The 27840-nt window shown below is 58.2% G+C and overlaps 2 protein-coding genes across 3 annotated transcripts in view; both read right to left on the bottom strand.

The window, feature by feature from the left end:
- The window catches only part of PDE2A (phosphodiesterase 2A), a 91068-nt gene extending 90205 nt beyond the window's left edge, over nt 1-863 (bottom strand). Inside the window, exon 1 of one of the 2 annotated variants that reach the window (XM_027580599.2) lies at nt 567-863. Coding sequence is in view for 1 of the 2 variants with exons in the window: in XM_027580598.2 (XP_027436399.1) it covers nt 567-637 (71 nt within the window). In the remaining variant the exon portion in view is untranslated. The remainder of the gene's footprint in view (nt 1-566) is intronic. The other variant, XM_027580598.2, reaches the window with a different exon arrangement.
- A 10522-nt stretch (nt 864-11385) lies between these two features.
- Nucleotides 11386-27840, bottom strand: part of ARAP1 (ArfGAP with RhoGAP domain, ankyrin repeat and PH domain 1) — a 62297-nt gene continuing 45842 nt past the window's right edge. Inside the window, 20 exon segments of the mRNA XM_027578829.2 lie at nt 11386-12015; nt 12309-12458; nt 13685-13748; nt 13927-13977; nt 14643-14725; nt 18401-18433; nt 18956-19101; nt 19437-19550; nt 20912-21029; nt 21351-21419; nt 21507-21593; nt 21680-21827; nt 22273-22378; nt 22683-22895; nt 23044-23207; nt 23322-23373; nt 23644-23839; nt 24659-24761; nt 25038-25173; nt 27064-27198. Coding sequence (XP_027434630.1) covers nt 11998-12015; nt 12309-12458; nt 13685-13748; nt 13927-13977; nt 14643-14725; nt 18401-18433; nt 18956-19101; nt 19437-19550; nt 20912-21029; nt 21351-21419; nt 21507-21593; nt 21680-21827; nt 22273-22378; nt 22683-22895; nt 23044-23207; nt 23322-23373; nt 23644-23839; nt 24659-24761; nt 25038-25173; nt 27064-27198 — 2186 coding nt within the window. The 3' untranslated portion in view covers nt 11386-11997.

The following is a 27840-nucleotide window of genomic DNA, read 5'->3' as shown; positions in this document are numbered from 1 at the left end:
AAAGTTGCCCAAACTGGTGGCTATGAATCCCAATCCCATGAAAGGCGGTTGCCCCAGACCCTCTTCTGTTCCAGCGCCACTCTTACTCATTCAAATTCATGTTTGTTCTCTCCCTCCTTTATTCTTTCTCTTACACACACACACACACACACACACACACACACACACACACACACACACACACACGTGGTCTCAGACATCTCATCCTTCTCCAGGGTTCTTAATCAGTTTATCTCAGCCCCCCAGGAGCTCCTTGAAACTCCCTGCAGACCTCCCCCACCCCCAGCCCCTGGAAAGATAATTCAGGTTCATTACCAACCCCTCCCCCAGCCCCTTCTGCGGGACCCCAGCCCCATCACCCCCTAGGTTGATGCCAGACAACCCCAGCCCTGTGCAGAGGCCCCCCAGGCTACAGTGCAGCAACGGGGCACCCAGGAGCAGCATCGACCCTCCCACGTGGCTCAGCTCCACGCCAGCCCCAGCTCCTCACAGGCACTCCCAGAACCCTTGTCCATGGTAAGTCTTGCAGCCGCTCGCCCAAACCCCAGCCCCTCGATGGTACTCACGGTTCAGCCGGTCGTGCTGCCGGGTACTGCTGGCTCCTGCAGAGGATGGAGTGGCCGCATGCCTGCCCCATCGCTCCTCATCGTCTGCCTCCCCAGCCAGACTAAGGTGGCACCTTGCCCTGTCCACCCTGCCCGGGGCTCCAGGCAGGGTGCCTGGCCCAGCAGGCACGGGGACCGAGAGCGCTGGCCTATCCCCAACTCAGCCTGTACTCAAAACCCCGGGCCAGCGCTGCTGCTGCCCCGGTCGCTCCCACCTCTCCTGCTTCCACTGCCTCTGCCGCTAGGCTGGCTCTGGGAGGAGGCTGGAGCAGGTCTGATAATGCAGAAGGGGGAGGGAGGAGGGAGGAGGAACAGAGAGGCCCAGACAGAGAGGGAGACAGGGAGGGAGGGGTAGAGAGAGACTCTGGCTAGGAGAGGAAAAGAAAGACTCACACACAGAGGAACAGAGACAGAGAGAAACAGACAGGAAGGAGAGAAATACATGAAGGAGAGAAGAGAGGGATCAGAGCCTCAGAGAGATCAAGATGGAAATATAAAGAGATCAGAGAGGCATAGGGAAAACACATACAGAGGAACAAAGACAGAAAAGAAAAGAAAAAAAAGTAGAGATGGGGGGGGGGAGAGAGAGAGAGAGAGAGAGAGAGAAGCAGATAGAGGAGCCCAGAGAGGTATGAGGATGAAGGATTCGCACTGTGCACGGACTAGAATGGGAGCTGGGGATGAGGGGCAGATGGATGGGACCCAGACCCTGTGCTACCCCATTACAGAGGCCCTCGGGATCAGGGACACTCCTGAGCCCTCCTCAAGTATGGAAGGGCCAGTCCTCCAGGCAGAACCTGCTCCTCTGGGCTCCCTTACTGAGTTTGTATCATGTCCTGGGGTGCATCTCCAGTGTGGAGCTGGGTACACGGCACGGGGGGGAGGGGACTCTGGGGGCTTTTGCTAACGGCCTTTGGACTCTGAGCCTTGTCACAGAGTCCACTTTTTGGTGGCTCTGCTTAGTTGGGACACTGTGGGACCTGATGCTGAAGCATGCATTTTTTGTTTGTTTGTTTTATTTTAAAGTAATCTCTACACCCAACGTGGGGCTCGAACTCACAACCCTGAGATCAAGAGTCACTTGCTCTACTGAATGAGCCAGTCAGGTGCCCAGAAGCATGAACTTCTCCTAGGAGTTGTGGGCACCCAGGCCACAGCCTGCCCACGTACGTGGCTTTCCCTGTCCACAGGCTATAGGCATGGGAGAAGGCCCACTGGACCCTGTTGCCAGAGACGACTCCTCAGGAGGAAATCTTAACCCGATGGAATGGGGTCATTTTATCAATGAGACAAGTAGGGGGTTGTCTCAGTAGAGAGCCTGTTGGACATAAAAGAAAAAGCTCCATACTTTGAGGCAGGAAATGGGGGTTCAAATGCTGGCTCCCCCACTAACTTATTCATTCACAAACACCCACCATTGGCCAACTTCATTAGATATGACTCAGACTGTTCCTTGCCTTGGAGAAGCACCCAGTCAAGGTCTGTGTGTGTGTGTGTGTGTGTGTGTGTGTGTGTGTGTGTGTGTGTGTGTGTTGGGGGGAGACTTGTAGTGTGATGGAAACACAGAGTCTTTGGTGCCCAAAGAGGGCCCTTGACTCAGTCTGGGATTGGTGAGCATTTCTGTAGGAGAGGATTCCAGCTGGGTTTTTAAAGGACCCCAGGAGAAGGGGGTGTACTCACCAACAACCTCGCGTCTCTGACCTGTGGGGGCAATATCCCCTGCCCCACATGCCAGGACCGAGGCTGCAAAGCCCACGAGACGTAGTGAAAACCTAGCCCCTGTGAATGGGCAGGGGGGGCACAGTGGTGGTGGAATGGACAGGAATGACCCAGCCTGTGCACAAGGCCTGTCCAGGCTGACAGAAAGCAGTTTTCTCATGGCTTGGGAAGTGTTGGGAAAGGAAGTGGGAGGGAGCTTTTGCTCCCCACTGTGGCCCCAGGAGGTAGACTTTCAGACCTCTGAAAGCTCTGGCTGAACTGTTTCCTCAGCCTGACCTGTACCTGGGACCTCACTGCTCCGTGCCTGTCAGCTGGGAAGGTATTTTTCAGGCCCGGAAAGCCCAGGCCCTGGCCCATGTTCAGACTTGGCCTCTCATGGTTCCCCTTCATGCCCCCCAAGGAGCCCGGCAGGAAGAAGCTGAGTCAGAAGAGTTCAAAGGAGGGCACCTCCTGGGCACAGGAGAAGCAGGTGCACTGAGGCCTCACCTACCCCTCAGCCTCTTCTCTACCCTCCCACTCTGGAAACCATGGTGGAGGCCTCATCTTCAGAAATCTCCTGGGAATATACTCAAGCAAGTCAGGGAGGAGGGAAGGTCTCCTCCCACCCCACTGCCACACCAGACTCCACAGCTGCAGAAACGAGGTGCAAGACCCAGGACTCCCGGGGGTCCTGAGGTACTCCAGGACTTAGAGCCAGGAAGGCGGAGGTTCAGATCCCAGCTCTGCCATGTGCCCTGGGCAAGTTATTTAACCTCTCTGAACTTCAGTTTGGTTTGCTCACCTGAAAGGAGAGGTCACAATTTCCAAGCTCAAAGAGTTGTAAGGCTTTGGAAATGTCTGTCAAGTTCCCAATGAATAGTCTTCCTCCCCTCCCGTCCAGTCCCTTCCCCTGAAGAGGTTGAATTGATGTGGCAGGGGAAGTAACGGCCTCAAATGTTGGGGTAGGGGCTCCTGTAGGGCAGTGCTGGGATGGGGGGATGGGGCTGAAAGGGGAGAGGGAATGTCTCTCGGAGTGTATCGGCCTGCTCTTCCCTCCTCCCGCTTGCAGCCTGCCAGGCGGGCGCGGCAGGAACCCCAGGCCCCAAGCGCGCATCGCGCACCGCGAAGCCCCTCCCAGCCGCCGGCCCCGGCCGCTCTCCCGGGTGCTGATCCGGGAGCGCCGCGCTCACAGGCCCTGGTCCGCCGCTCCGCAGCCGGTCGGCAGACACTGTGCCTGCTAGTTCGGGGAGCTGGCGGGAGGTGAGAGGAAGCTGGGAGGCGGGTGGCTGCCCAAAGTGATGGGAGGATGTAGCCTCTGGGATCCAGCCTCCGCCCTGCGCCCCCTGCCTCGCGAGGACTGCAAGGCTCCAGCTCATTGCTCAACCTCCTCATTGCCAAAGAAGGCGGCTTCTTCTGAGCGCCCTCTCCCGCCCCCTTCCTGCTCAGCTGTTTCCCTCCCACCTTCCAGACGGCCCAACCTCTGTCTCTCTCGCTGGCTCATCCTATCTTTGCCCCCTCAACATGGGGGCTCCTCAGAGGAGCACCAGGCCCTGTCTCTCCTCTTTCTCCACCCCACCCTCAGGGAGTTTGGAGCCTTCCCCCAACGTGCCAACTCCATCCGAGCGCCCCCTGCGGCCCAGCCCTCTCCCCCGGGCTCCGCTTGCCTCCTGAACATCTGTGGGACCACCCCGGGGGCCCCTTACACTCAAATATTCAACATCCAACATATCTTTTGTCTCTATCAAAGGCATCAGCAAACTTCTAATCCCATCTGGAAACTTCAAAGTCTCTTTGCATCTTCCCTCTCCTGCACTTCCTGAGTCAAATCTGTCAGCGTCAATTCTCCCTCTGTAATCCTCTCTTCTATCCACTGCCTCCATCCTTCCAGGCCCAGCTTCCCTCCCCTCCTCTGGTCTTTCTCCAGCTCCCTACCCCAACTCTGCCCCTCCGTTCCATTCCACCCTGCACCGGGCACTGACTCCCTACCTAGCTGGTCACATAACTCTTCCTCAAAACCCTCCCCAGTGCTTTCAGGATAAAGGCCGAGCTCCTCAGCCTGGTATTTAAAGTCTCTCGTGTTCGGCCCCGACCGATCTCTCCATTCTCTGATCCACATGGAGCAGGGTCTAGTCCCTAAGCACGCGTCAGTTCTTTCTTCCTCCTTGACTTGGTACCCTGGTTGCCAGGCTGACTCCACCCTCCTCTTGCTTTTCTCTGCCCGTCCCAAATCCTGGCCTATCCTTCTTGGATCAGCTCGGCACACACCCTGCCCAGGGGACAGGGTGGGCAGGAGGGACCACTGGGTTCCGAGCTGAGCAGCCTTTGGCTGCCTCCCTCTTCCCTGTCATCTGTCCCACCACTCCACCCCCCTGCTCAGGGTCACCTCATTTCTTCCACTGGATCACACTTCCCTCAAGGACAGGCCAAAGTCCTAGTCACCTCAGCCCCAGTCCACAGCCTTTGGGCAGCCTCACCAGGTACGAGTGAGAAATGTTGCGGAAAGTAGGAAGGACATACAGGTGAGTGTGGAAGTGAGACAGTGCTTGAGAGCTCAGTGCAGGATCACATCAGAGCAAGGCCTCAAGAAAACGCTGCAGGTGGATGGTGTGGGGGGGGCTCATTTTGCCCCACTCTGTGGGAGCCACTGCCCACCCCCACCCAAGGGCAGGCTGGGGCCATAGAGTGTCCCTCAGCCTTCTTGGGGGAAGGCGGGTAATTGGCGGAACATGGATTTCACGGAGGCTTGGCCTGAAAACCCCTGGGTGACTCCCTTTGGCTGGGAGCCAGGAGGGGCCCCACATCCGAATCTTGGCAACTGAAGCCCAAGGAGCGGGGTGGGGGGTAGTGCGAAACTCTGAGCCATCTCACAGTGCTCCTCTGCTTCCCCCTCAGCCTGGAAGATGCCCCCTGTGACTCCAAGGACAATGCCTGAAGGACACCAATCCTCGCCAAGGGCCTGGCATAGTTCCCTGTGTTCCCACACTAAGCACAGACCCCATCACGCCATGGGTGACAAGGCCCTTATGGACAAAGGGGCAAAAAGCCACCCCAGGCTCCAGAACAGTTCTAAGCTGGTGTGGCTTCTTCAGCACCCCAGGAAGGTGCTGGGGACCCAGAGCTGAGGGCTGAGGTGCTGTGTGGGCCTGCTTCAGGTCCAGGATCAGTCGGAGCTGAACTATGAAAGAAGGGGTGACCTCACACAGGGGGAGTAAGCTCCCCATTCCTGCTGGGCAGGGGAATGAAGTGGTGGAGCAGATGGCCAGTTCAGGAAGGGGAGAGGCAGCCAAAATTCGGCCCCTCAGTCCAGAACCCAGTGACACTTCCTGTCTCCACTGCCCTATGGATTTGGTGGGGAGCAGGGGTGCTGAACTGGCCCATGGAGGATGGACAGGTTTGGGATGGACAAAGAAAAGGAAGAGAGGGAAGTCAGCCAGGGATGGGGCTAGACCAGATGCTTGGAAGTCCCTTCTGCCTAAGGTTGAGGTCATCTCCAGGAATACGGACCAGACAGCACAAAAAGGTGCCAGAGCCAGTGAAATCCAACTCCTTACGGTGCAGAGGGGGAAACAGGCAAGAGGGCAGAAACATACCCAGGTCACACAGTGAATAGAAGGAGGGCTCTAGACCCAGGACCAGGGACCCTTGGCCACTGTCCCCTCTACTACCTCCTCCTCTTTGTAATCCTCCACCTCTCCCTCCTCCTCCTCCCCTCTTCCCCAGGGGCACAGGACTAGGAAAGAAGGCTGTGGGTACAGCTCGTGACCCTGGGGAGGCATCCCCAGGAATGTGGCGTTCCAGCAGGGACAGGTCCGAACAGGCTGTGGCTTCATACTCTGGGAAAGATTTTACTCTCCCTGGGGTTCTGGCCCCAGCTTCCTCATCTCCACCAGCCTCCAACGCGGCACACCAGGATCCTCCTTCCAGGAGGCCCTGAGCTACCCACTCAGCCCTAATCTACCTCTTCCCCCTTCACTCCCCGCACCTGAGTGGGGGCGGGAGTGGGTGTGACTCAGTGGGATAACGGCAGCTGCTATATTTGAATGATTACATAAGCCAGGAGGGAGGCAACCGCACTGTGACTCCATCAAGGTCGGTAGACAAGCTGGAGCTGGGCCTGGGAGGCAGGGTCTCCTCCCTCCATCACACAGCTCCAGCCTGGGCTTGGACAGGACTCTACGAGGACCTGGGATCTGTGAGCTTGCATTGCTGGACTGCGGGGGAGGTCCTCCCTAGGGCTAACCACACTAGAGAGTCTCTGTTCCCTCTCTACCTTCTTAGAAAAATAACCCCCTGGTTTTTAGAAACCCTACGGCCAAACTTAGACTAAGCCCCAGATCCTCCCCGTGGACTCTCTCCAGGAGGAGACAGAACCGAAAACATGGTTTGTCACTGACTTAGAAAAAGAGTGCCTGCTGGGGAGGGCACTGGGCATGAAGCTTTGGCTCACCTGCACCTGTGTTCCTTCCCAGCCACACCACTTATTAGTCACCTGACATCGTCAAGTCCATGCCTTGGTTTCTTCAGCTATAAAATGAGAATATCTCCCTCCTGGGGTTCGTTGTAAGGATCAAATAAGAAAACACATGCAAAGCCTTAGCCCAGGAGGTGGGGGTGCTTCATTGTGGCTTATCAGCATTATCATATGCATCTGGCTGGAGACCGCCCAGATTGGAATGACCCCTTTGCCCCACTGACCACTGACCCGGGTGGAAGGTGGGAACCCAGAGGAAAGAACCAACGTCTGAGAGTCAGGAGCCTGGCCAGACTTGCTGTGTTCCCCTGAGCAAGCCCCTGCCCTCTCTGGTCCTCGATCAATAAATGAGCTCTCAGTCGGTGAAAGACCCTCAAGGTCCCTAGCTCTGGAGCTCATGTTTGCAAGAGAATCCACCATCCCGCCCCCCCCCCCATTAGGGATTCGTGGCTTGTGGCATTGGAAGCTGGGGTGCAAGTACAGATGGTCAGGGTGGGGGTATCCTGGGCTGGCATGAGCTGGGGGAGGGCGTCAGCACAAGGCCCATCTCCTCAGAGCCGCCTGGCAGCTCCCAGGAGGCCATGGGGGGCCCCCTAAGAGGAGGGAGGCGTGCCCACCCAGCTGCGTTACCATGACGCTGGTCTCCATGGTGCCAGGCACACAGGAGGAGGGGCTGACGTGACGGGATCTGGAGGCTCAGGACCTTGGGTCCCCTAGGCCTGGCCTGTCCCCATAAGACCCCGTGAGGTCCCCAACCTAAGGCCCCCAGGAGGGAGGGCAGGGAGGAAGCACAGTTCCTACTTCAGGGGGTTGAAAGAGTGCCAAGAGGACTCCGAATGACTGAGGCGCAGGGAGAGAGAGACAGGAGCAGAGACGTGGCAGAGAAGGAAGGACTGAGAAGCTGAGGAGACAGACGGAGGGAAAAAGCGGGTGGTGGGGGAAGGAGGACGCTGTAGTCAGGGAGTGGGATGTGCCTCCCAGGCTGACAAGTGGTGGGAGGGCCGTCCAGCCCATCTCTTTGGTCTCAGTGTTTTGAGGTGGTTGGTGGTGGGAGGACAGAGTGGAGGAGGAGGAGCAGGGTGGGGGCAATTTTCCTAGAGAGCTTTGTTGTGGGGGCGTTCAGACACGTGCCGTGCGCGAGCATATCTGGAAGTGCAGGCTGAGGTGTGCAGGGCATGAGCGCACGTGTGCGGCATGTGTGCGCCCGCGCCACTGGGTCTCCAGGGTGACAAACAGAGCAGGGGGAGCTGTAACCAGGGCAAAGAAAGTGTGGAAATTTCCACAAGCTCAGCGTGGCATGGGAGAGGGGACACACCAGTACTGGACCAGCTCGGGCTGACCAGGGGGCCCTGCTCCAGTAGCTCCTCCCCGGGCCTGTCCCTAGCTGGGGCCAAGTGACTGGGCATAGGCCCACATACTCTAAGTATGCACATTATGGAAGAACAATCCAGAAGAGCTTCCTGAAGGAAGTGTCGTATTGGAGGAGAGGTTGGGAGGTTCATGCCAGCCGTGCTTATGTGTATATGTGCGATAGACAGACAGACATCCCCCGGATTAGGGCCTGGATCACACTTTGGTCACAGAGCTAGCTAAAGGAATAGGAATGATTCCTTGTTCTGCTGAGGGAAGACCCCATGGAGCCCATTTGACTGGGATGTGGTTACATTTAAGAGGCAAGAAAGGCAAAGCCTCCAACACCAGAGGCATGGGGGATAGGCCCCGGGGCACTGAGCTGCACCCACAATGGGCTGCTCACTGCAGGGTCACATCACCTTGCCCCTGGCTCATGCTGTTGCCTCCCCTGAAGACACCTTTCCCTTCCCTCTTAACTCCACCTGTAAAAATCTGCTCATCTTTGTAGCCTCACCTCCTCTGTGGAGTCTTTCCTCATCAATACCCCTACCAGAAGGGCTCCCTCTCCCCCCGCCTCCAGCATTTACTTATCTGCTTCCCCTCAGTGTCCAGTAAAGCTCTGCACAAAGTACGTGTTCAAGAAGTGCTTGTTGAAGTAAAAGATATTAGGCCTGGAGAAGACTCTGGATGCTATGTCTCCCCAGACATGTTTGGGAAGGGGATTATCAAGGGATAGTGCTGGTACTTCACACATATTAGCTCATTTAATCCTCCCATTAGTAGGTACTATTAATATCTCCAAAGTAGATGAGAACAGTGAGGATCAGAAACCTCAGGAACTCAGCCAAGGTTCCAGAGCTTATACATGGGAGCGTCGGTATCTGCCCAACTAGCATCCACACCCATGTTTTTCCAAAACAGCGAGCTGTGGGCAGGGGGCTCGGGAGCCACCAGAGCACGGGGTCAGGTGAGAAAGCCTCAGCTCCAGGCCTCCTGCCAATCCCTTGGATCTGGGGGAAGGAGGAGGCAGGGCCCATCTTCCCCTCCCTTGTCCCATTGATTTCCTGCAGAGCCTGGGGGTCTCCCGAGGCCTGGAGGCCCTCCAAGGCTGCTGAACACTTTGCAGGGTGGGCAGGTTGAGCAGGAAGGAGGTAGCAGAGACAGACAGACAGACATCCCACCCCATCACCAGCCCTTCCCCTCTTCCCTCCTCCCTCTCCCTCCATAATGCTCTCACCACCCAGACTGACTCGCCACAGCCTTTTCTCCCAGGGCTCACTGTGGTCCCCTGCGATCAGGCCCAGACTTGGGTCACCTGGTCCTTCTCTACCAACACCTCAACCCACCTCACCCTGGCTTGCACCCCTCCCTACCATGGGCACCTAGCAAGGCTTCCAGTTTTCAGGGCCAGCTTGGGGCACCTCCTCCTCCAGAAAGAGCTGCTCCCCACCCCTCAGCAGGTCTAGCTCTGGGATCTTCACACATCCTCCCCCTCCCCCTCCCCCCAATCCCAACCTCAAGTACGTGAATATAAACCACTCAGGGTCCCAAGAGGCCCCATTTCTAGGAATCCGTCTGACCAAGACCAGCAGAGCCTCCTGCCCTAATCCACCCATCATCTGTTGTCATTGCCATAATTCATTAAGGTTGAGGCCTGAAGGCTCCTGTTGGGACGTCGTCCCCGATCCCAAGGGAAAGCACTTTAAGTTATCATTAACTCTGACAGTTCAGATCCCCTTCCCAGGGAACATATGGGGCCACTTATAAGAGGAGAGAGAAGAGTTGAAATCAGGAGGGATGTAGAAGAGGGAGACCCCTCTCCCACTGAAAGTGGGATTGTAGAAATGGACCCCAGGCCTGATTCAGGAGAGCTATGTGACCTTGGGCAAGTCACCTCCCTTCTCTGAGCCTTTCTTCCTCTGCCAGAAGGAGACAGTGCAGAGCACAGGTTACTGACCCACAGTGGGTACTTGGAAAAGGGCTACTCTCTCTTTCGGCTCCTAGATCATGGGAGTCCAAAGCACTCAGTGTTGCCTTCCAGAATATCACTAGTCTTGGAGTCAAAGGCAGGGCCCGTCCCTCCCCACACTCCAACCAGAACAAGGCCTGGGCCAGGACAGCCACACTGGGTCTCCAGACCTGTTCTGGGACCACGTAACGTTGAGCTATCCGTGGCTGCCCCTGGTGGCCTAATTGAGTCACTGCAGCCAATCCCCGAGCCTGGGCAGTGAACACTGGCCTCCTGGCATTGGGGCATTTTCCAGTCTCACCCACCCTCTCTCTAGGCTTCAGAACTAGCTGGTCAGTCCAAGGTCAGATCCAGGGAAGAATTCCAGCCCTGAGCACTTGGACAATAATCCTGTCCCAGCTGCAGGCAGGTAAGAAGGGGGAGACTCAAGGGGCTTAGCCCCAGCCTGTGAAACTGGCCAGGAAAACCCATTCCAATCTGGCAACCACCTTCTCTTCTCAGGGAGAGGCTGAGCCCGGAACAACCTTCAGGTCCCCAAGACGCCATCCATACACTGGCCTTCCCAGAGCTGGATCCTATTAATCAGAGGTCATGTGACCCATCTCCACCCCCTTTGCCCAGGCCCCATTGGCTGAGGCTAAGGTTGGGAGGTCAGCCTGTCTGCCTGCTGAGCCCCTGGAGAGAGGCCGGTAATGAGGCTCTAGGCAGAGGCAGGAATGTGGTGTCTGGCCCCTTCCCAGGGAGTCCCAAATAGGTCTCTGAACAGCTCATTATCTCCCCCACTTGCCAGGGCCTTGTCTTCTTGGAGGAGACAACCAAGCAGTGCCCAGTGAGGGCAGCCTCCTGGGGTAAGGCAGGGCCCACCTCTGAAGGGGCATGCATAGGCATCAAGGGACACCTGAGACTCTTCTTCCTAATTTAATAAAGCTCCTGTGACTCTGTGACCTTGTGTCTCAGAGGGGCTGGTGGGCGGCTGCCCTGAGTCCCTCACAGGCTACACCCAGGCCCTGGCCCAGACTCTAGACTGCAGCAGGGAAAGGGACTCGCTCCAGCTGGGGTCTGTCCTGGCCAGGGTCAGGACCAGCCTTCCCCAGCCTGGCTGCACAGGCGTGCAATGGGGATGGATGGAGCTGGGCCGGGGCTCTGCCTGTGGCTAAACAGCTCAGGACCCAGGATCCCCCCCAGCTTCACGGCACTAGGCACTCACCTCTGGGCCTCCTGAACTCCTGGCCCCCCTACACCAGAACACCTAAAACCCCCATCCAATCACAGGCCTCAGCAACATAGGATAAAATATACAGATATATTTATATTATCAAAAGGCCCCCAAAGTGGGGAAGGGGCACCAGGCAGCCTGGGCCCTCCCAGTCAGCCTAGACTGGAGGGGGCTCCTGAGGTCCCCCAGGCCCAGCTCTAGGCTCCACAGAGACATACCCAAGAGCTCCCTCCCCATCCCAGCTGAGTGTTCCTTTAGAGCATCCACTTTTTGCTGTTCTGGAGTTTGGGACAAGGGGGTGGGCACCCTTCCAGCGGGGCCCCAGGGCCTTGGGCCTCTGCAAGGATGGTGGCCCCCAGAGTTCCTGACTGACGCCCATCCCATCTCTCCAACCCCTCAAACTCAGGGTGGGTGACTCCCCTGGACAGGGGAGCAAGGCCAAGCCAGGAGGGCTGAGCACCTGGACAGAGCCAATGAGGGGTTCCTCCTCAGGCAGACCCTGCTGCCCTCCACTTCCTGGCCAGGGAACCCGGTGCTGCAGTCAGGATGTGGGGTGTGGGGGGGGTGCAGCTTCCTCATGCGCCCCCTGCTGGCTCACACCGGGCACGTAGGGCATGAGGGTGTCGGAACAGGAAGGCTTCATGGCAGCAGAGTCCCAGAGGCAGGGGCTGCTCAGGCCACGCGCTCAGACGTTGCGGAGGAGCTGTGGGAAGGCACAGAAGCCCAGATTCCATAAGCACTTTGTGAAAGTTCACAGGGGCCGGCGGCCACTCTGTAACGGTGGCCTGGGAGTGCTCAGGTCAGCTGGGGTCCCCCAGGGCCAGGCAAAGACGGGGCTCCTGTGAACTACGCCAACCAAAAGAGCCTGTCAGGATCGGTAGGAGGACGGAGGGAGGGGGCGGGGGGGCAATCAGGAGAAGTGGAGAGGTGACTCAGGTGGACAGTGGACCCAGTCAGGCCCCGGCCCTCTGCCCGCAGGGGCTGAAAGCCACTCACAGAAAGCGGGTCTGCAGCAAAGGCGGCCACACTCCGGCGCATCTCGTTCTCACTGCCACGCAGGGGGATCAAGGACACGCTGCCCAGTCGGACCTCAGGCACTGCCCGGGACACACGGGAGGGCTCCGAGGGCCACACCAGGCCGTCGTGCTGGGGAGCAGATAAAAGGAAGGCACTCAGCTCACCTGGACGTTCAGCTCCGGGCCCACCCGCCCTTCCCAGAAATGCCTCCAGCTATGAGCTTAGGTGACACCCTCAGCTTTGATCCTAGTCAGTATGAGAAGCAGCTGTGAGAGGAGAACATGACTGTATCCCTGGCAAAACGCAGCCAGTGATGTTACTCCACAAACTCCCACCTCCAGGTCCACAGACTGCTCCAAGAATGCAACGCCAAGACAACCGTTCTAGAGGAACGTGTGTGTGCCTCCTTTCACCAGGAACCGAGAAATCCACCTGTTACCCTTTAGGCTTGACTACCAGGAAGCTCAGAGCTAAAAGGACTCAGCTTAGGGCCCTGGTACAGTTCTGTCTCCCTTTTCCCCAAACAATTCGGAGCTCTCATTTAAAATTTATGGCTGGAGTCCACCCCCCTCCCCCAACCCCGGCCCGGCGCTGGCTCCAAGCCCTTCCTAGCCTGTTCCCACCTGGCCCACTGCAGCGGCCACCTGACTCCCTCAGTTCCTCCTCTCCTGCACGCCGATTCCAGAATGAGCCCTCGCCGACGCAAACCTGCACACCACTTTCTTGCTTCAAACTCTCCCTTCACACTGCTGACTAGGTCAAATTCGGCTTCCTGGGAATGGCCTTTAAGGCTCTTTGAGATCTGGCTCCTGACTCCCTCCTTTCCAGCGTCAACTTCTGGCACTCCTGACTTCTCTCTTTGCATCCTGCCGGGCAAGCTGTAGTTCTCTTGCCATGCCTTTGCATCAACTGTTCCCTCTGCCTAGAAGCCGCCCCCCACCACCGCCTTTGCAGGGTGAAGGCTCCGTCATCCTCAGACTCAGCTCCCGAGACACCCCCTCCCTGCCGCCTTCCCCACCCACCCGCCACCTCCCCCAGGTAGGGTCCCTGGGCTTTTCTCTGTCTCCACACGCTGATCACACCAGGCTATTGAACAGGCCACTTCGAGGTCTGCGTTCCCTTCCACCTGGGGAGTGCGTGAGGGTGGGGGTCTGCACCCTCTGTCTCTAGCATGCCTGGCTTGGGGCTGGACCAGTGTGGCCTCCAGGAAGGGCTTACTGAGTGAACGAACAAACAAATGAGTTAAAGGCAACTTAAAATCTCTTTGAAGCAACTGGTGGCCTATATAGTGAAGAAACAAACATACCCATTGCCCAGAACAGAAGCCTCCCAGGACCCCACCCTCCACCTGGTACCTGCACAAAGAGGAAGGTGGCAAACCACTCCCGGAGTTCCATCTGTGTCTCACAGCAGAGGTACCTGCGGGGTAGGGCACAGATCTGGACACTGCCAAGGCTGAGCAGGGAACACCCTGCCTGTCTCCCCAGCCCAGGGCCTCGGGGCAGGGCACAGATGTGGACAGTGAAGGGACCCAACCAAAGGGGACACGCAACCATCCCTCCTCAGCCTGGGGTCTCAGGCCAGGGCCCTCACTCACCACTGCTGCTTCTCATGCTTCTCAGTCTCGTGCACCACTGTGAAGCCCCAGCTGCAGGGGAGGGGCAGGTGGAGTCACTTGCCAGCCCACGTAGGCCTCCCAGCCCAGGTGCCCAGGACACAGCCAGGGAGCAGAGGTCAGGGCCTTCTTGCAAGCACAGCACATTCTGGCCACTGCCTCTTCCTCTCAGCCCGCACCAGCCTCCCAGGCCCCTAGCTCCCCACCCCCACCCCACCCCCAGGCCTGCCCTAGTGCCTGCGAGACACCGAGGCACGGCCTGCAGGAGGAGAGGAGAAAGTCAGGAAACCAGGTCTGGTGGCTGCAATTAATAACAATAATGGTTGGCCATGCATCACTTTCCATCTCAAAAACATACAACCGCCCTCTGAAACAGGTGTACCATTGTTTTCTGCCTTCTACAGATGTGGGAAGTGAGGCACAGAAAGGGCTCAGAGGTAGTGGGTGACAGGATCTCAATCCAGGCCAGTGGTTCGCGAACACGAGCAAGCATCGGAGTCCCCTGGATGGCTTGTTACCACACAGACTGCCGGCCCCACCCCCAGGGTCCATGATTCAGCAGGTCTAGGGTGGGACTGAGAGTCTGGGAGACCATACCCTCAGAACTATGGTACCAACCCCTGTCAAGTTCAAACCACCAGCCCCCCCCCCCCCCAACAATCGGTTCTGAGCTCTCACAGGCCCCAGCCCCAGCTCACCAGGTGGGTGGCCGCAATTTCTTCTTCACTCCCAGGTAGACTTTGAGACTCCTGACAGGCCACTCCTTCTCAGGCCGGTGACTCTGGGATGGGGGAGGGCAGGGGGACGGCACTCAGTCAGTCGGGGCAGGAATTGGGGTCACTGTGTACCTCCCACCTCCCTCTCCCCAGCCCTCTTTGCATCCCAGCACAGGGAACCTCCTCCAGGAAGCCTTCCAGACAAAGCCCTTCCTGTCCATGATCCAGCCCAACTGAGCCCCCCAGGCCTCTGTCCCTGCAGCGGCATCAGACAGTCAACCCTCAGTCCCCGCGGCGGCGGTCCCCACGGCGGCTGTCCCCGCAGGACGACACAGAGCAGTGATCCCCAGGCCCTCCCTGCTGCCCTGCAAACCAGAGAATGGACTCGCAGCATCAGCTGACCCAGACTGTCTGTGGAGGGAGAAGTCTGCACATCACCCTCCGCACCAAATTGAACGAGCGTGTAGGACCTGAGAGCCCCAGCTGGCTGCTTTGGTGCGTCTGTCTCTGGTTATTCATTCCTCACCCCTCTCCACCCCACGGAGGCTCCAGGGTTGACTGTGTGAACAGCTACTAGCTCTTGGGTTCCACCAGGGGAAGGCTCATGACTCACGCTGAAGCAGGATGGCTCTTTGGTAGACCAAAGGAAGAACTTTCCAGTGGTCTAGGTCAGGCAGGGAGAGACTGATGTACTGGGGAGGGGCAGCAGATCACTGACAAGCACACCTCTGGCCCCCTCTCTGCACATGGGTCTGGCCTTGGAAGGAGCAGGCTGGCCCCAAGGCAGAGGTATGGGAGCAGTGACCCCCCCCCCCCGCCAAGGAAGAGGCGGATTGGGAGTCAAGCTAATGAGTCTTCCTCTTGCTTTGGGGGCCACCTGCTCCAAGCCCTGCCCCCACCAGGCACCCCAGGCAGCAGCCGGGTGCCAGGGTGGATGGTAGGGGAGGGGACTCACTTACAACCAAAACTGGGGGTCAAAGACTGAGCCACCTCCACCCTGCTCCCACCACTGCCCCCAGCCACCCCCAGGCATGGCTCCACAGGGGACTAGAGGATGGCCAGGGAGATGGAAAGTTTCGGGGATTGGTAGACTCCCTGTGAGGCTGCAAAAGGATGGGCTGCCTAGGGATGAGGGGAGACTTGGGTGCTGTCAGAGGGGATATCGCTTAAGAGGCCTTACTAGGACCTACTGCCCTGCTTTTACCCTGATCCTCCCTGAGAACCAAGGCCCTGATGGGGAAACCCTATGTCTCCCACACATAGCATCTGACCTGACAATGGCCATGCGCCCAAGAAGGCCTGGAGCAAACTGGGCTGCAGGCAGGAGGACACGGGGCACCGGGATGGGAAATCAGGCTGCGGAGACCGGGCAACACGGTGTGGGTGAATACAACAAGGAAGAAAACCTCCATGCAGGCAGGGAAGAAGCCAGGCCCAGAGCACTGAAGACGTCAGACGGCAGGTTGGAAGGAACCGGGTTATGGGGGTGAAAAGACTTGAGACAGGGGTCGTGAAAGAAATGGGTCTGCGGGCAGGGAAAACAGCAGGCTCGGGGCAGGACAGGGCGGGGGGGTGGGAAACCAGGTTGCAAGTATGGAAGGCAGCAGGCTGAGGGAATGGAAAGCAGGCTGAGGGCCTGGAAGAAGTTGATCTGTGGGTGCCAGGAAAAGAGAACCAGAAGCAAGGGGTAGAGTGAGCTTCAAGTGGAAGCAACAGGCTCGTGGGTGTGACACAGGAATGACGGCGGTTCCAGTCAGGGTGTGGAGAGAGCTGTGGGAATCAAGGAATTCAAACCAGGCTGTGGCTCCCTGAGAATTAAAAAAAAACTCCTCAGACCTCCACTTCCTCAGGCTCTGGTGTGTGCGGGCGGGCGGGGGGGCGGGGGCGGCGTATGCGTGGCGCCCATGTGACAGGAGAGTGGCTGAGGCGGGGAGGGGGACATCAGTCAATGTGGGACTTCGTTTCTAATCAAACAGCTCATGTTTCCAGCATCGCTGAGGTATGAGGTCACTGGAAGAGAATAAAGTTCACCCCTTGATGCTCAAAGACCTCTGCTGGAACCAAGATTTTTCAAGAATGTGACTCTCCAAGGTGTTTAACAATGGAAAGATGCCTGGGAAGAAGCATCTTCCATTTACATACCTGAATTGCCGGGTACTGTCCCAATTTCAAATATTTCAAATACTTGATCTGTTGTACCATAAATCAGTAAATACCAGAATTACCAACACCTCAGTAGCCCAACCACACCCTCCTGGGGCTCTGTCAGGGCGGAGGGGCTGGCTGCCATTCGGAGAGCACCACTTGGCCCTGCACTGAGCAGCCCAGCTGCTGAGGCCTTGATTCCTGTTATTTCAGGGAATAAAGAGCTTAAACTCTGATGCTAACAAATCTGGGTTTGAATTCCAGGCTACCATCTAGAGACTGCCTTAGGCAAGTCACATGAAGCCTGTTTTCTTGCCTGTGAAATGGGGACAATATCCAATATCCCTCCTTGCAGGACAATAACGAGATTACGTGTCCTAGTACGTGGAGGGCTGGGCACCCAATCGAGCTTGATAAACATTAGATCTTTTTCCTTCTTCTAATTCTCCTGCTTCTCCCCTCCGTGCTAAGGGATCAGCAGGTGCTTTTCCAGGTGCCTCGGCCATCCTTCTCCTCTGCCCACAGTGATGGTCTTGCTCTGAGCCAAGGGGCTCATATAAAGAGGGGATCAGGGATATAACATCCCAGAGCCAAGGGAGACTGACTGGAGGGGTGAACAGACCCAGAAGTAAGTAATCATAGAGGGAGGCAAAGGAGAGAAGAGAAGGCATCCCCCACAAGGGTCTCTAGGAGCCCAGACTGCATTAAGAGAGGTATAATGTGCAAAGAGAGGGAGGTGAGGGTCCTAGTCTAGCTGCTCTGCTCCCTCCGTGGCAGCTAGGCCTGTCTAGAGGACTCAGGAGAGGCAAGGGGCAGGAAGGGCAGAATCTCTGAAGCTGACTGGTAGAGACAGCTCTGGGAGCTCAGGCTAGAATCCTGGGCTTGGAAACACATTTCTGCTGCCCACCTCTGCAGACATCTATGCTTTGTGGCCCCTGAGGCATAGCTGGGACCCACAGGGCCATCATAGGAGGCAGGTTCTCAGCAAGACTCGAGGAAGGGCCTTCTCCCAGGCAGAACTATCCCTCTAGGAACAGCGCAGTCCCGAGGGAGGAGTGGATAAGCTCCCGTCTCCCAGGGGTGTGCACGTAAGGGCTGGCAAGCAGCCAGGGAGGCTGAGCAGGAACTCCTACCCCAGGTGGGATTATACCACAAGCCTAGGCAGTCCCAGCCCAGCATTGTAGGATCAGGGCGGGGCCGGGGGGAGGGCACAGGCGTTCTGATAGGCTGGAAACTCTCTGCAGGGTTGGAAAGATGGCTCCAGGGCTGGTGGAAGATGAGGATCAGACTCTAATTCAAACCTGGGGGCCTCCGCTCCTGGCTCCACAGCCCCCACATGGAGTCCTCTGGAAAGCTACAAAGCATCACACTGATGGGGGTTCTACCCTGGGGAAAGGACTCTGGGGCAGGGCTGGCGAGGAAGGGCAGGAGCTAGGCCACAAGCCACAGGGTGGGAGCCAGTACTGACTGGCAAGGGGTCAGGGAACCATGCCTGGGGATGGCCAAGAGCCCTGGCTGTGTCCCCACGCTCCCACCAGGCTCGCTTGGCCCCCAGGCGGTGTAAGGAAGCTGGCAGTTGGCCCACAACTACTCACGGTCTCAGGGGCCCCGCTCCACGGCCTCTGGCTCTGTTTGATAGAGGATCAGGGTTATGGAAGAAGGAGGTCCAGGTCCAGAGCCAGGACAGTGTGTGCAGTGGTGGGCTGTGGCAGGTACGTACAGAAGATGTGGGAGGCAGGGTGCCAAGATGTGGGAGGACACCTGGCATGTGGACAGAGTGGGCATGGAGGAGGGACAACCTGTGAGGTGGCGGGGCCTACAGGGGCCGCAAGTGGGGACTGTCACCATGTAGCATGTTCTTGCAGGTGCCACAACAAGGAACAGGCGCAGGCGAGGCTGCATGAGCCTGATGTGACGGCACCCAGGTGCTAGAGCCTGGTGGGGCCACGGGGCACAGCAAAGTGGCCACCGAGGGCCATCGCAGAAGGGTCCCGAGAGTCTCTAGCTCTCCCCCGCCACTGTGCCATCCCCCTGCGCCCCATGACAGGGATGCGCCCACTGACAGACACTGGCAAATGTTTGTGAACAGGTGTGTGAGCACACCTGGGTGCCAGTGTTCATTGCACGGCTGGACCCCTGGGGTCACTTACCCGGATCTCCTTGTAGAGCCGAAGGCAGCTGCTGTTCAGGATGAAGTATCGATCATGAAAGCCACCTGAGGGCAGGCCCAGACCCAGGAGGCTACGGTCCTCACGGAACTTCATCATGCCGTGCTTGGTGTCACCCACGTGGCTGGCTGGGGGGAAGACTGGAGTGGGCATGGGCTGCCCCGACCCCCGGCCCAAGGACACGGACACCCAGCGGAGGGTCCCAGGATGAAGAAAACCACCCCAGCCTGTCCCGACCACCAATGAGGCCTGACTGCGAGGCACCCTCTGCCTGAGTGGCTCCTGCCGAGCACCAGCAGCTCCCACCCAGGCCCCAGATGAAGGGACCCACCAGCCTGCCCAGCCCTGCTCCAGAAGAAGGGACCCACCAGCCTGCCCAGCCCTGCTCCAGATGAAGGGATCCACCAGCCTGCCCAGCCCTATGGGCACAGCACCCCCCCCCCCCAACAGGTGCACCACCTACCCAGGTACAGCAGCATGGCCTCCATGGACTGGTGCTTCTTCACCACCAGGTAGCTGTCTGTGCCCAGCCCGTGCAGGATGGGCAGCACCTTCTCCGCAAAGTGCAGGGGGCGCTCTGGGGAGAGGTCACACCTGCTGTTACCACGGGGCCTCACAGCACCAAGGCCTAGTGTGCACGTGTATCACCTACATGTCCACGGGCTCCGTCCACTCCCAACGCCTACTAGCACCGTCACATGCCACCAGTAGGACCGCCCTTTCCACCCCCAAGCTTCAGGCTCGACACATCTGGCTGGGACCAAAGCTGCTCCAACCCACATGTCTAAAAGCAAGCCAGCGATCCTTCCTGTGTGTCCCCATCAAGGAAAACACCACCCACCAAACCACTCAAGCCAGAAACAAAGCCTCTCCATCTTCCCTCCATATGTCGAATTTCTTTGCTCCTGTCCATCATTGTTGCCACACTGGCCCATGTTACCATTTGTCCTTGGACTAATGCCGTGGCCTTCCATGTGATCTCCAGCGTGTGTCTCATTCCCTGCCCCCACTCTCCCTGCCCAACAGCAAGGAACAACCTCTCCAAACTCCCATCCCTAACCCTTGCATCGTGGTCAGGCCCGGTGGCCGCCTCTGTCTCCGTCTCCAGCCCCACCCCATGACACGACCCCTTCACTGCCACCTCAAGCTCCTCGAAAGGGTGATGTCCGTGGCTACCCCAGGGCCTTTGCCTGTGCTGCTCCCACTGCCCGGAGGCACTTTTCTTCCCCCTTTACCAAGTAACTCCTACTCGTCTTCACCTCCCAGCGCAGGGACTCCAAAGCTGGAGAGCCTGTTACAAACTCCGGTGGTGCTGTGGCCCTTTCCTGCACCGCAATGATCACAGCCTTAGTTGTACGATTATCACAACGATCACGGCATTCATGTCCCTTCCAGACCACGCTAAACCCCGCGAGGGGAGGGACGGTGTGTCTGGCTCCCCAGCCCAGTGGCTGGCACTCAACAAATCAGGGGAACAGATACACCCTCATCCACCACTGCTATTCAGACCATCCTTCATCCTAAAATGCCTTTGTCACCCTCTTCACCACCATGGCTCCCTCACACCGCCGTCACCACCACCCTCACAAACACCACCACACCCCACCCCGCCCCATCCCTCTTGCGTGGTCATCACCACTACTACTCCCTTCATCGCCAATCCCATTAACAAATTCAGCACCGCCCCCCTCGCAAGCAACACCATTCTGACACCGAGAAGGCATCGTCATACCTCCTCCACTGCCCTTCCCATCAGCCACATTACAGCCATCCCCTCAACCCCTGCCAGCACACTATCACCGCCGTCACCGAGATAAGTGGGACAGCAGCATCCATCCTCCAACACTCCCTTGGCCACCACTGTCGCCACACTGTGGGCTGCAGCCCAGACAGGTACGGGCCATGCCATACTCTGCCCCAACCCTGGTGGCCACCCACCTGCCTCTTCCCTCTCATTGACCTCGAAGCAGGTCCAGTAGTCCCTCTCCCTGATGCCCACATTCCTGCGATCCAGGATCTCCAGGGTGAGCTCCTCAGCTGTCATGGATGCCGGGATCTGCGTTGGCAGAGAAGGAAGAGGTCAGCCCGCCCCCCCAACCCCTGCCCCTGCTCTGCCCCAACCTCACTGTGTGATCCAGGGGCTGAGCCCAGCCCTCAGGTCCTCTAGAGTCCTGGGATGCTGGGGGAGTGTCTCTAAGTGCTCCTGAGGAGCTGGGTAGGAAGGAGGCAAAGAGATGGGCCCTGGCACCAGCCACATACAGGCTCCAAAGGAGGGATCCCCCTTGGGATGGAAGCTCTGCTCCCCTGGTCACCTGAGCCTATGCTTGGCCCAACCTGACTTTCCTGGTCCCCTGGCTTCTAGGTCCCTAGCGCCCACCTTGATATGCTGTTCTGTGTCTGCCTTCTTCTCCTCCAGGTACACTGTGCAGATGAAGTCACCGGCATGCTGTGAGGAGACAGGGCTGAGCTAGAGGTCTGGGCAGTGGGTGCAGGCAGCTGTCCCAAGCCCCCTCACCCAGGCCCTGTCTTTCACCTGGGTCCCACTGGCAGTGCCAGCCACACGCATCTTCACAATGGCAGTGATCTCCTCCCGCTGCTTCCTCAGCTCCTCCTCATCTACCTTCGGGGCGGGGGAGAGACACAGATGATCACTGCCATGCAAGAGGCTCATCCCTGCCCTCCACTGCCCACTGGCCAAGGACGCACACTGAACACCACCACGTAGTGGCTGATGAGGTCTTCCACCACACGGCCAGCCTTGTAGTCCTGCCCATCGGTCTGGAAGAGTGTAGGCCCAAACACAATAGCCAAGTTGTGTGTGTTCATCTGGTTTGTGTCTGAGAAGCACTGGACGCTGGACAGGGGAAGACAGAAGGCTTGAGTGAGAAGTCCAGTCCAGAACCTCCCCACTTCACCTTCCCAGTTCCAAGCAGGTCCATGACTGGCTCCTGGAGTCAGGCCAGGGAAGGTCTTGGTCAGAGTGCACCACTAGTTAAGGGGAAGTGGGAATAGTCTTTCTGGCCATGTCTTGGGTCCTGGGGAGGAATAGAGCTGGGAAGCTGGGAGATGTGGCCAAGGTCTCCTGGGTCCTAGGTGAAACTTCCTCTACTCCCCAACCCCCCCAACCCCCTGCAGGAAGTAGGTTGGGAGACAAAGTTCCAAGATCAGGGCACATCAAAAGTCAACATTCAGTTCCCAAGGCCTACCTGGTTCTGAGGAGAGGACAGTTGGCCAGGTTGGGAGTAGAAGAATCTTTCCCACCCCATCCCCCCAGAGCCATACAATAGTACATTCCTCACCAGTACAGGTGGCTGATAAGGGCCTTTACTGTGGCACGGTTGACTGGAGGCAAACGAGCCAGGAGCTCTCTGTACCTGGAGACCTTCTTCTCCTCATCCTCAATCTCTGGGTGGGGAGAGATATATCAGGTCAAGAAGCCCCCCTTCCCCCAGAGCCATCTCCCCTGTCCCACCCCTCCGGTTGCTCTGCCTCTCATCCCAGGGGACAGCACTTCCTGCTTCTGTTTAGAGTGACAATGGAAGGAGCAGCAGAGGAAGGGAGGGGAACTGGAGCTTGTCCCCTGGGCATGCCTCGTCCAAGCGTCCAAGCGCATGGATGGGGAGTGGAAGGGAGGGAATCCTGGGATGGGAGTGGCCCAGCCAGCAGCACTAGCCTGGGTCTCGGGCTGGACAAGGACTGCGGGGCCCACCTGAGGTGTCCAGCCAGGCCAGGCGCTGGGCGCGAGTGAAGAGCCCATCGGGCAGGTCTCGCAGGAAGCGCTTGAGTGCTGAGGAGACATCGTCCACGTGCTGCTCCCCCTCCTTGAGGCGCACAGACCGAGCGTCCTGCCGCAGACTCTCCAGCAGCCGCTGAGTCTTTGACGTCTGCCCACACTTGCGGTAGATGCCCTCCGACGTCAGGCCTGGAGAGGGGTGGGACTGAGCCGGGGGCGGGACCTCACAGCTACGGCCAGGGCGATCCTGGGAAGGCGGGGCTTGGCCTGGAGGGGGCGGGCAGGAGGGCAGTCTCGCTGGGTGGGGCGGGGCCTGTGTCACGGGGGCGGGGCTCACCACACTGCGTGATGTAGTCCACACAGCGGTACACAATCACGGGGATATCTGAGTCTCCGAGCTGCTGCTCCGACAGCGTGTCCCCCGAGCTGGCCGCTGCTTTCTGGATGGCCCCCAGCCAGCCCGTGAAGTCCAGCCGTCGCTCCCCCTGGATGTACAGCGTCCTGGGTCGGGAGGGAGAGTCGGTCACTTGGCGGCTTACCCCTGCCCGAACCCCCCCCCAAGACTCTCAGACTTTTCCAGGCTTCTCAGAGCCCCCCAGGGAGTCCAGGGCTCACCTCCTTCGCTCCACCAGCACCAGCACCTGGTTCTCGCTGTCCCCTTGGATGGCTGTGGAGGGGCCGGTCGAGGTGAGGCCCTGTTCATGGTCCCCAACCGACTCCCTCCTGAGGCTCTCTGGGTACAGAGGTCCCTGGGACCCACCCCCCAATACATGAGTTGCTGAGATATACCCCAAGGACAGGAGAGGACATAAGAGGGTAGGCTGGCTCCTTCTAGCCAGGCCAGGGTAGAGTTCAGACTTCCAGGGAGGGGCTGGGGGCCTGGGAGCCCAGGATAGGGTGCCCTAGAAGTTAGGGGCCCAGGGATGGGTCCACGCACAAAGCTCCTGCAGTTTCCGAAGTTGTAGCGGCTCCTCGCAGGGTCCCTCTGGGAAGACAGCATGGAGCTCAGAGCCAGTGAGGGAGAACCAGCCCTCCTGGGCCCGCTGTAGGCTCAGGCCAGCTTTGTAGGGTAGGCGCCCAAGCCGCTCAAAATCCCGGGCCAGCAGATCTTCAGCCAAGGGAGGTATGAATGCCTAGTGTGGAGGCCAGGAGAAAGGGAAGGTAGCCGAGGAGACTGCATCAGCCAACAGCCCTGCCTGCCCGGGACCCTCCAGCTCTTTGGCTTGTGGGCGCATGCCAATTTCTCACCCAGCTATCTCCTCTCTCTTCCCCAGGGCAGAACCCAGCACAGTTCATGAACTCAGGTATCATGCCCCACTTCATACCCACTCTGATGTGTCCTCCTCTGGAAAATGTTCCCAGACACCTTCAGGGATGATCCTCCTCTGCCCTCTGTTGCAGCACTGATAACTGTATTGTTGCTGTCTGGGCCCCATCTGTCTCCCCCACCAGCAAAGGAACCACCGAAGAGCCAGGACCAAGACTGGTTCAGCTGGGTGCCCAGGGCTCAAAGGACTGACCATCAGAAGGCTCACAGATGACTGATCAAGCAAATAAGAGTCACAGGCCCTCACAGCATAGGGGGACCCCGTAGGGCACCTGGCTCTGGTCCCCAGGGGAGAGCTCTGCAGTCTCCTTCTTCCAGAACAAGGAGCTCACTCCCTCTGGAGTCAGTACTGTCCATCCTAAGATGGCTCTGTCTGTTATTCATTATTAAACATGTATTGAGCACCAATGGAGTGCAAGGCCCACAGCCCTTCTTCCACAGGTCTCCTGACCTCCCAGCTAGGGGACTGCAGATTATGTCGGGCCCTTGGCCCAAGAAGCCTGCCCTATGTCTGCTCCCTCCATTCATGAGGTAGGGGAGCTGGGGCCCATGGGTACATGGACCCAGGAGGTCCTACCCTGGGCCCTGTCAGACTCCCCACACCTGCCCACTAACCCAGGCCCACCTTAGCAATGCACTTGACCCACTCACGAGCCAGCTCTGCACTCTCCAACCCAAACAGGTACAGCCGCTCTCCCTCTGTGTACACCTCAAAGGTGTGCTCAAAGCTGCAGATACACAAGCCAGGATTCAGGCCCGCCCAGCCCAGCCATGACCCACCCCACGCAGCCCTGCCTCCACCCCCTAACCACTGTCCTTTCCTGGCCCCCTAAGAGGTGGTGGGAAAGCCCCAGCCTGGGGCCTCAGGAGACCCGGCTCCAGCCCCAGGTTGCTGTGTGCCCCTGGGAAGGTTCTGCCCCTCTCTGGGCCTATCTCCGTTTCCTCAATGGGGGGTTAGACCTTACGGCAATAACAGTCTGTGATTCAGCCCCAGGGGTGCTCACCCGTGGGTGTCAGGTGGGGGTACTGCCAGGCACACAATCTCGCTGGCCCGGATCTCCCCGTTGGGGGTCACTGCCCGCTCATTCTCATAGTAGCTCAAGACCCCGTCGCTAAGGACACACCAGCGTCGGCTGAACTCTGGGGAGAAGTTGGGCAGGGAAGACATGAGGGAGCCCCCACCCTCCCCTGAAAACCACCTCTGTATCCTCCCTGGGTCCCCATTCCCACCTGACCCTTGTCCTCTTCACTCTCACTCACAAGCTTTCCCCAGTTCCACCCTCCTCCCTGTAGCCTGCCACCCCAGCCCAGCCCACACCTCTCCCCTGGACTGCTGCAGTGACTTCCTCACTGGTTCCTAGTCTCCCTTCTTCCAAGATTCAAAAGTGATCTAGGTAAAACCAGGCTCTGTCCTTCCTCTGCTCAAAACCTTTCCACGCCCCCCTCCCCTTATCCTATACCTCTTAGGCTGGCATTCAAGGCCCTGCTGGGTCTGCCCCCACCCACCTCTCCAGCCACCTCTCTGACCACTCCTGGGCACCTCACCCTCCCCACTTTTGCTTACCTTGTTCCCTCCACCCACACCCTCCATCCTTCAAGTCCAGCCTGCATGCCATAGGAAGCTTCCATGCCCACCCCACGCTCTCGCCCTCCCCTGCCAGTGGCACCCATTGCTCTATACTCTGTCCCCTCCTATAATGGCTCTGAGGAAACTGACAAGATCCCAGAAAAGAAAAGAAATGGGAATCTGGACCAGGAAAGGCAGGAGAAAGAACAGAATGTCAAGGCCATGCAGGCTCATACAGTTCACAGCATTGAGCTTCACACTGTCTCAGAGCTTCCTGGCACCCAGGGCAAAAAGGATGACTCAGGCAGTTACATAAATGACATTATCAGGCAGAGGGAGGTAGACTAGGGGCACTGCCCCAAGGGCAGTGAGGTGGTGAACAGCATAGAGTGCCAAAGAAATCTCTTTGGGTGCTAGAGGGCTTCACAGAGGGGTGCTGAGGGATGCAGAGCAATGGTCTCAACAATATTCCCGCAAACTCACTAACCATCTGTCTGCAAGGATATGACCTCTGTCATCTGAAGGCAGTGTATCCCAGACCCTGCCCCCACAGGCTGGGCCCCTCCAGGAGCACCAGCCCTGCCTCAGTCACTCTTTGTCCCGCAACGTCTGCCAAGTGCCCACTGTGCTAGGAGCTGTTCTAGGTGCTGGGGCTACAGTGGTTGCCAAGGGGAGCTTATAGAGTGTTAAGTTGTCTGTTTATAGATGTGTCCAGTGTTTCTCTGTGCCCCACTGGACACATCTATAAACAGACAAATTAATGTCAGCTAAGTGGTGTGAAATTAGGGGAAAAGTAGGGTAAATAGGGCATGCTCTTTTGGATAAAATGGTCATGGATGAGGTCTCTAAGGAGTAACATTTAAACAGAGGCCGGACTGAAGTGAGGGGACTGATCATGCAGATATCTTGGGGAAAAGCATTTTAGGCAGGGGGCAGAGCAAATGCAAAGGCCCTGGGGGAAGTGAATGCACATGTTTGAGAAACAGCAAGGAGGCCAGTAAAGCTGCAGCAGAGCGAGTGAGGGGAGAGGGGTCACAGGTCATGGGGTAGGAGGGCTGACGTGCAGGTCCTTGTGGGATGTGGGAAGGACTGTGGATTGTACTGAGTTGGGGAGCAAATGGAAGGCAGAGATGACAAAGGGATGGGGCTCTAAGCTTAGCTCCGTCTGGCTCCAAATGACAGATGCCCAGCAACCAGCAGGTGCTCAATAATGGCTTTTTTAGCCTAAAGGAACTCTAGCAGTGACTTGCTCTGAAGTGCCAGGCCCCACTCCCACCCCTACTGGCCCGTTTATTAAGCATCTACTTGTCCCAGAGACTGTATCCCAGAAGCCCTCTAGGGTGACTCTGCCACAGTATACTTGGCACCCTCATGGGTCCACCAGCCCAGCCTGCCCTGGCTTCTCTGGCCCTGCCACCATGCCAGAATGCCATGGCAGGAACGGGGTCTGGCCCGGCACCCACCTTCCCGGGCACGACGGTCCTGCAGCAGCTTGCCGGCTGAAGCAGTCTTGTAGAGAAAGCCACTGTGGCTCACAGTTGGCAAGACAACTGAGTAGTGCTTTTCCAGGGGCTTCATTGACTCCAGCCGAGGTACCTCTTTAGGGAAGGTGTGGGGTGGGGGGAGGAATGGCTGCTCATGCTCGCCATCCCAGGGTGTCCCCCTCACCCCCACCTAGCTTACATTCAAGTCACAGCCCCATGACTGTCACCCTCAGGCTCTCACTGCCACATCCCAGGCTCTGCCCAAGGCATTCTCCACCTCTCCCCCACTTGTGCAAATTCCAAGGCCCAGCTCCAGTACCTCCCCTGCCAGGAAGCCCTCCTGACTCCCCAGCCCAGCCCAGCCCAACCCATTCTCTCTGCGGAGGTGCAGGGCAAGCATACTAGAATGAGGAGTCTTAGGCAAACTCACTAACAATCCCCAGAAAGAGGTTTGTCCCAGATAATGCAAAGCCTAAGGAAGCAGCCCGGCTCCAGCCCTGTTCCCAGCGGTCCCAAAGGCCAAGCCAGTTGGGTGGTCTCCTGTGCCTCCCTGGACACCTGGGCTTGCTCCAGCCCTGCACACCCCACCCACCCGTGGCCGTGAGCCGAGCTCTGGCCGCCGAGCTCCACCCTTGGTCCTCGGAAATGGCCCCAGAGGCCAGCCCTGAGCTATGACCAGCAGTGCTCACCCCCCACCTTCCCCTCCTCACCCAGCCGGAGAGGGACAGCCCAATGGGACCCAACCCCAGTCTGCGA

The sequence above is a fragment of the Zalophus californianus genome, chromosome 11 (assembly GCF_009762305.2).
Source record: "Zalophus californianus isolate mZalCal1 chromosome 11, mZalCal1.pri.v2, whole genome shotgun sequence".
Classification (NCBI taxonomy): domain Eukaryota; kingdom Metazoa; phylum Chordata; class Mammalia; order Carnivora; family Otariidae; genus Zalophus; species Zalophus californianus.
This window is presented reverse-complemented; position numbering and strand designations above follow the sequence as displayed.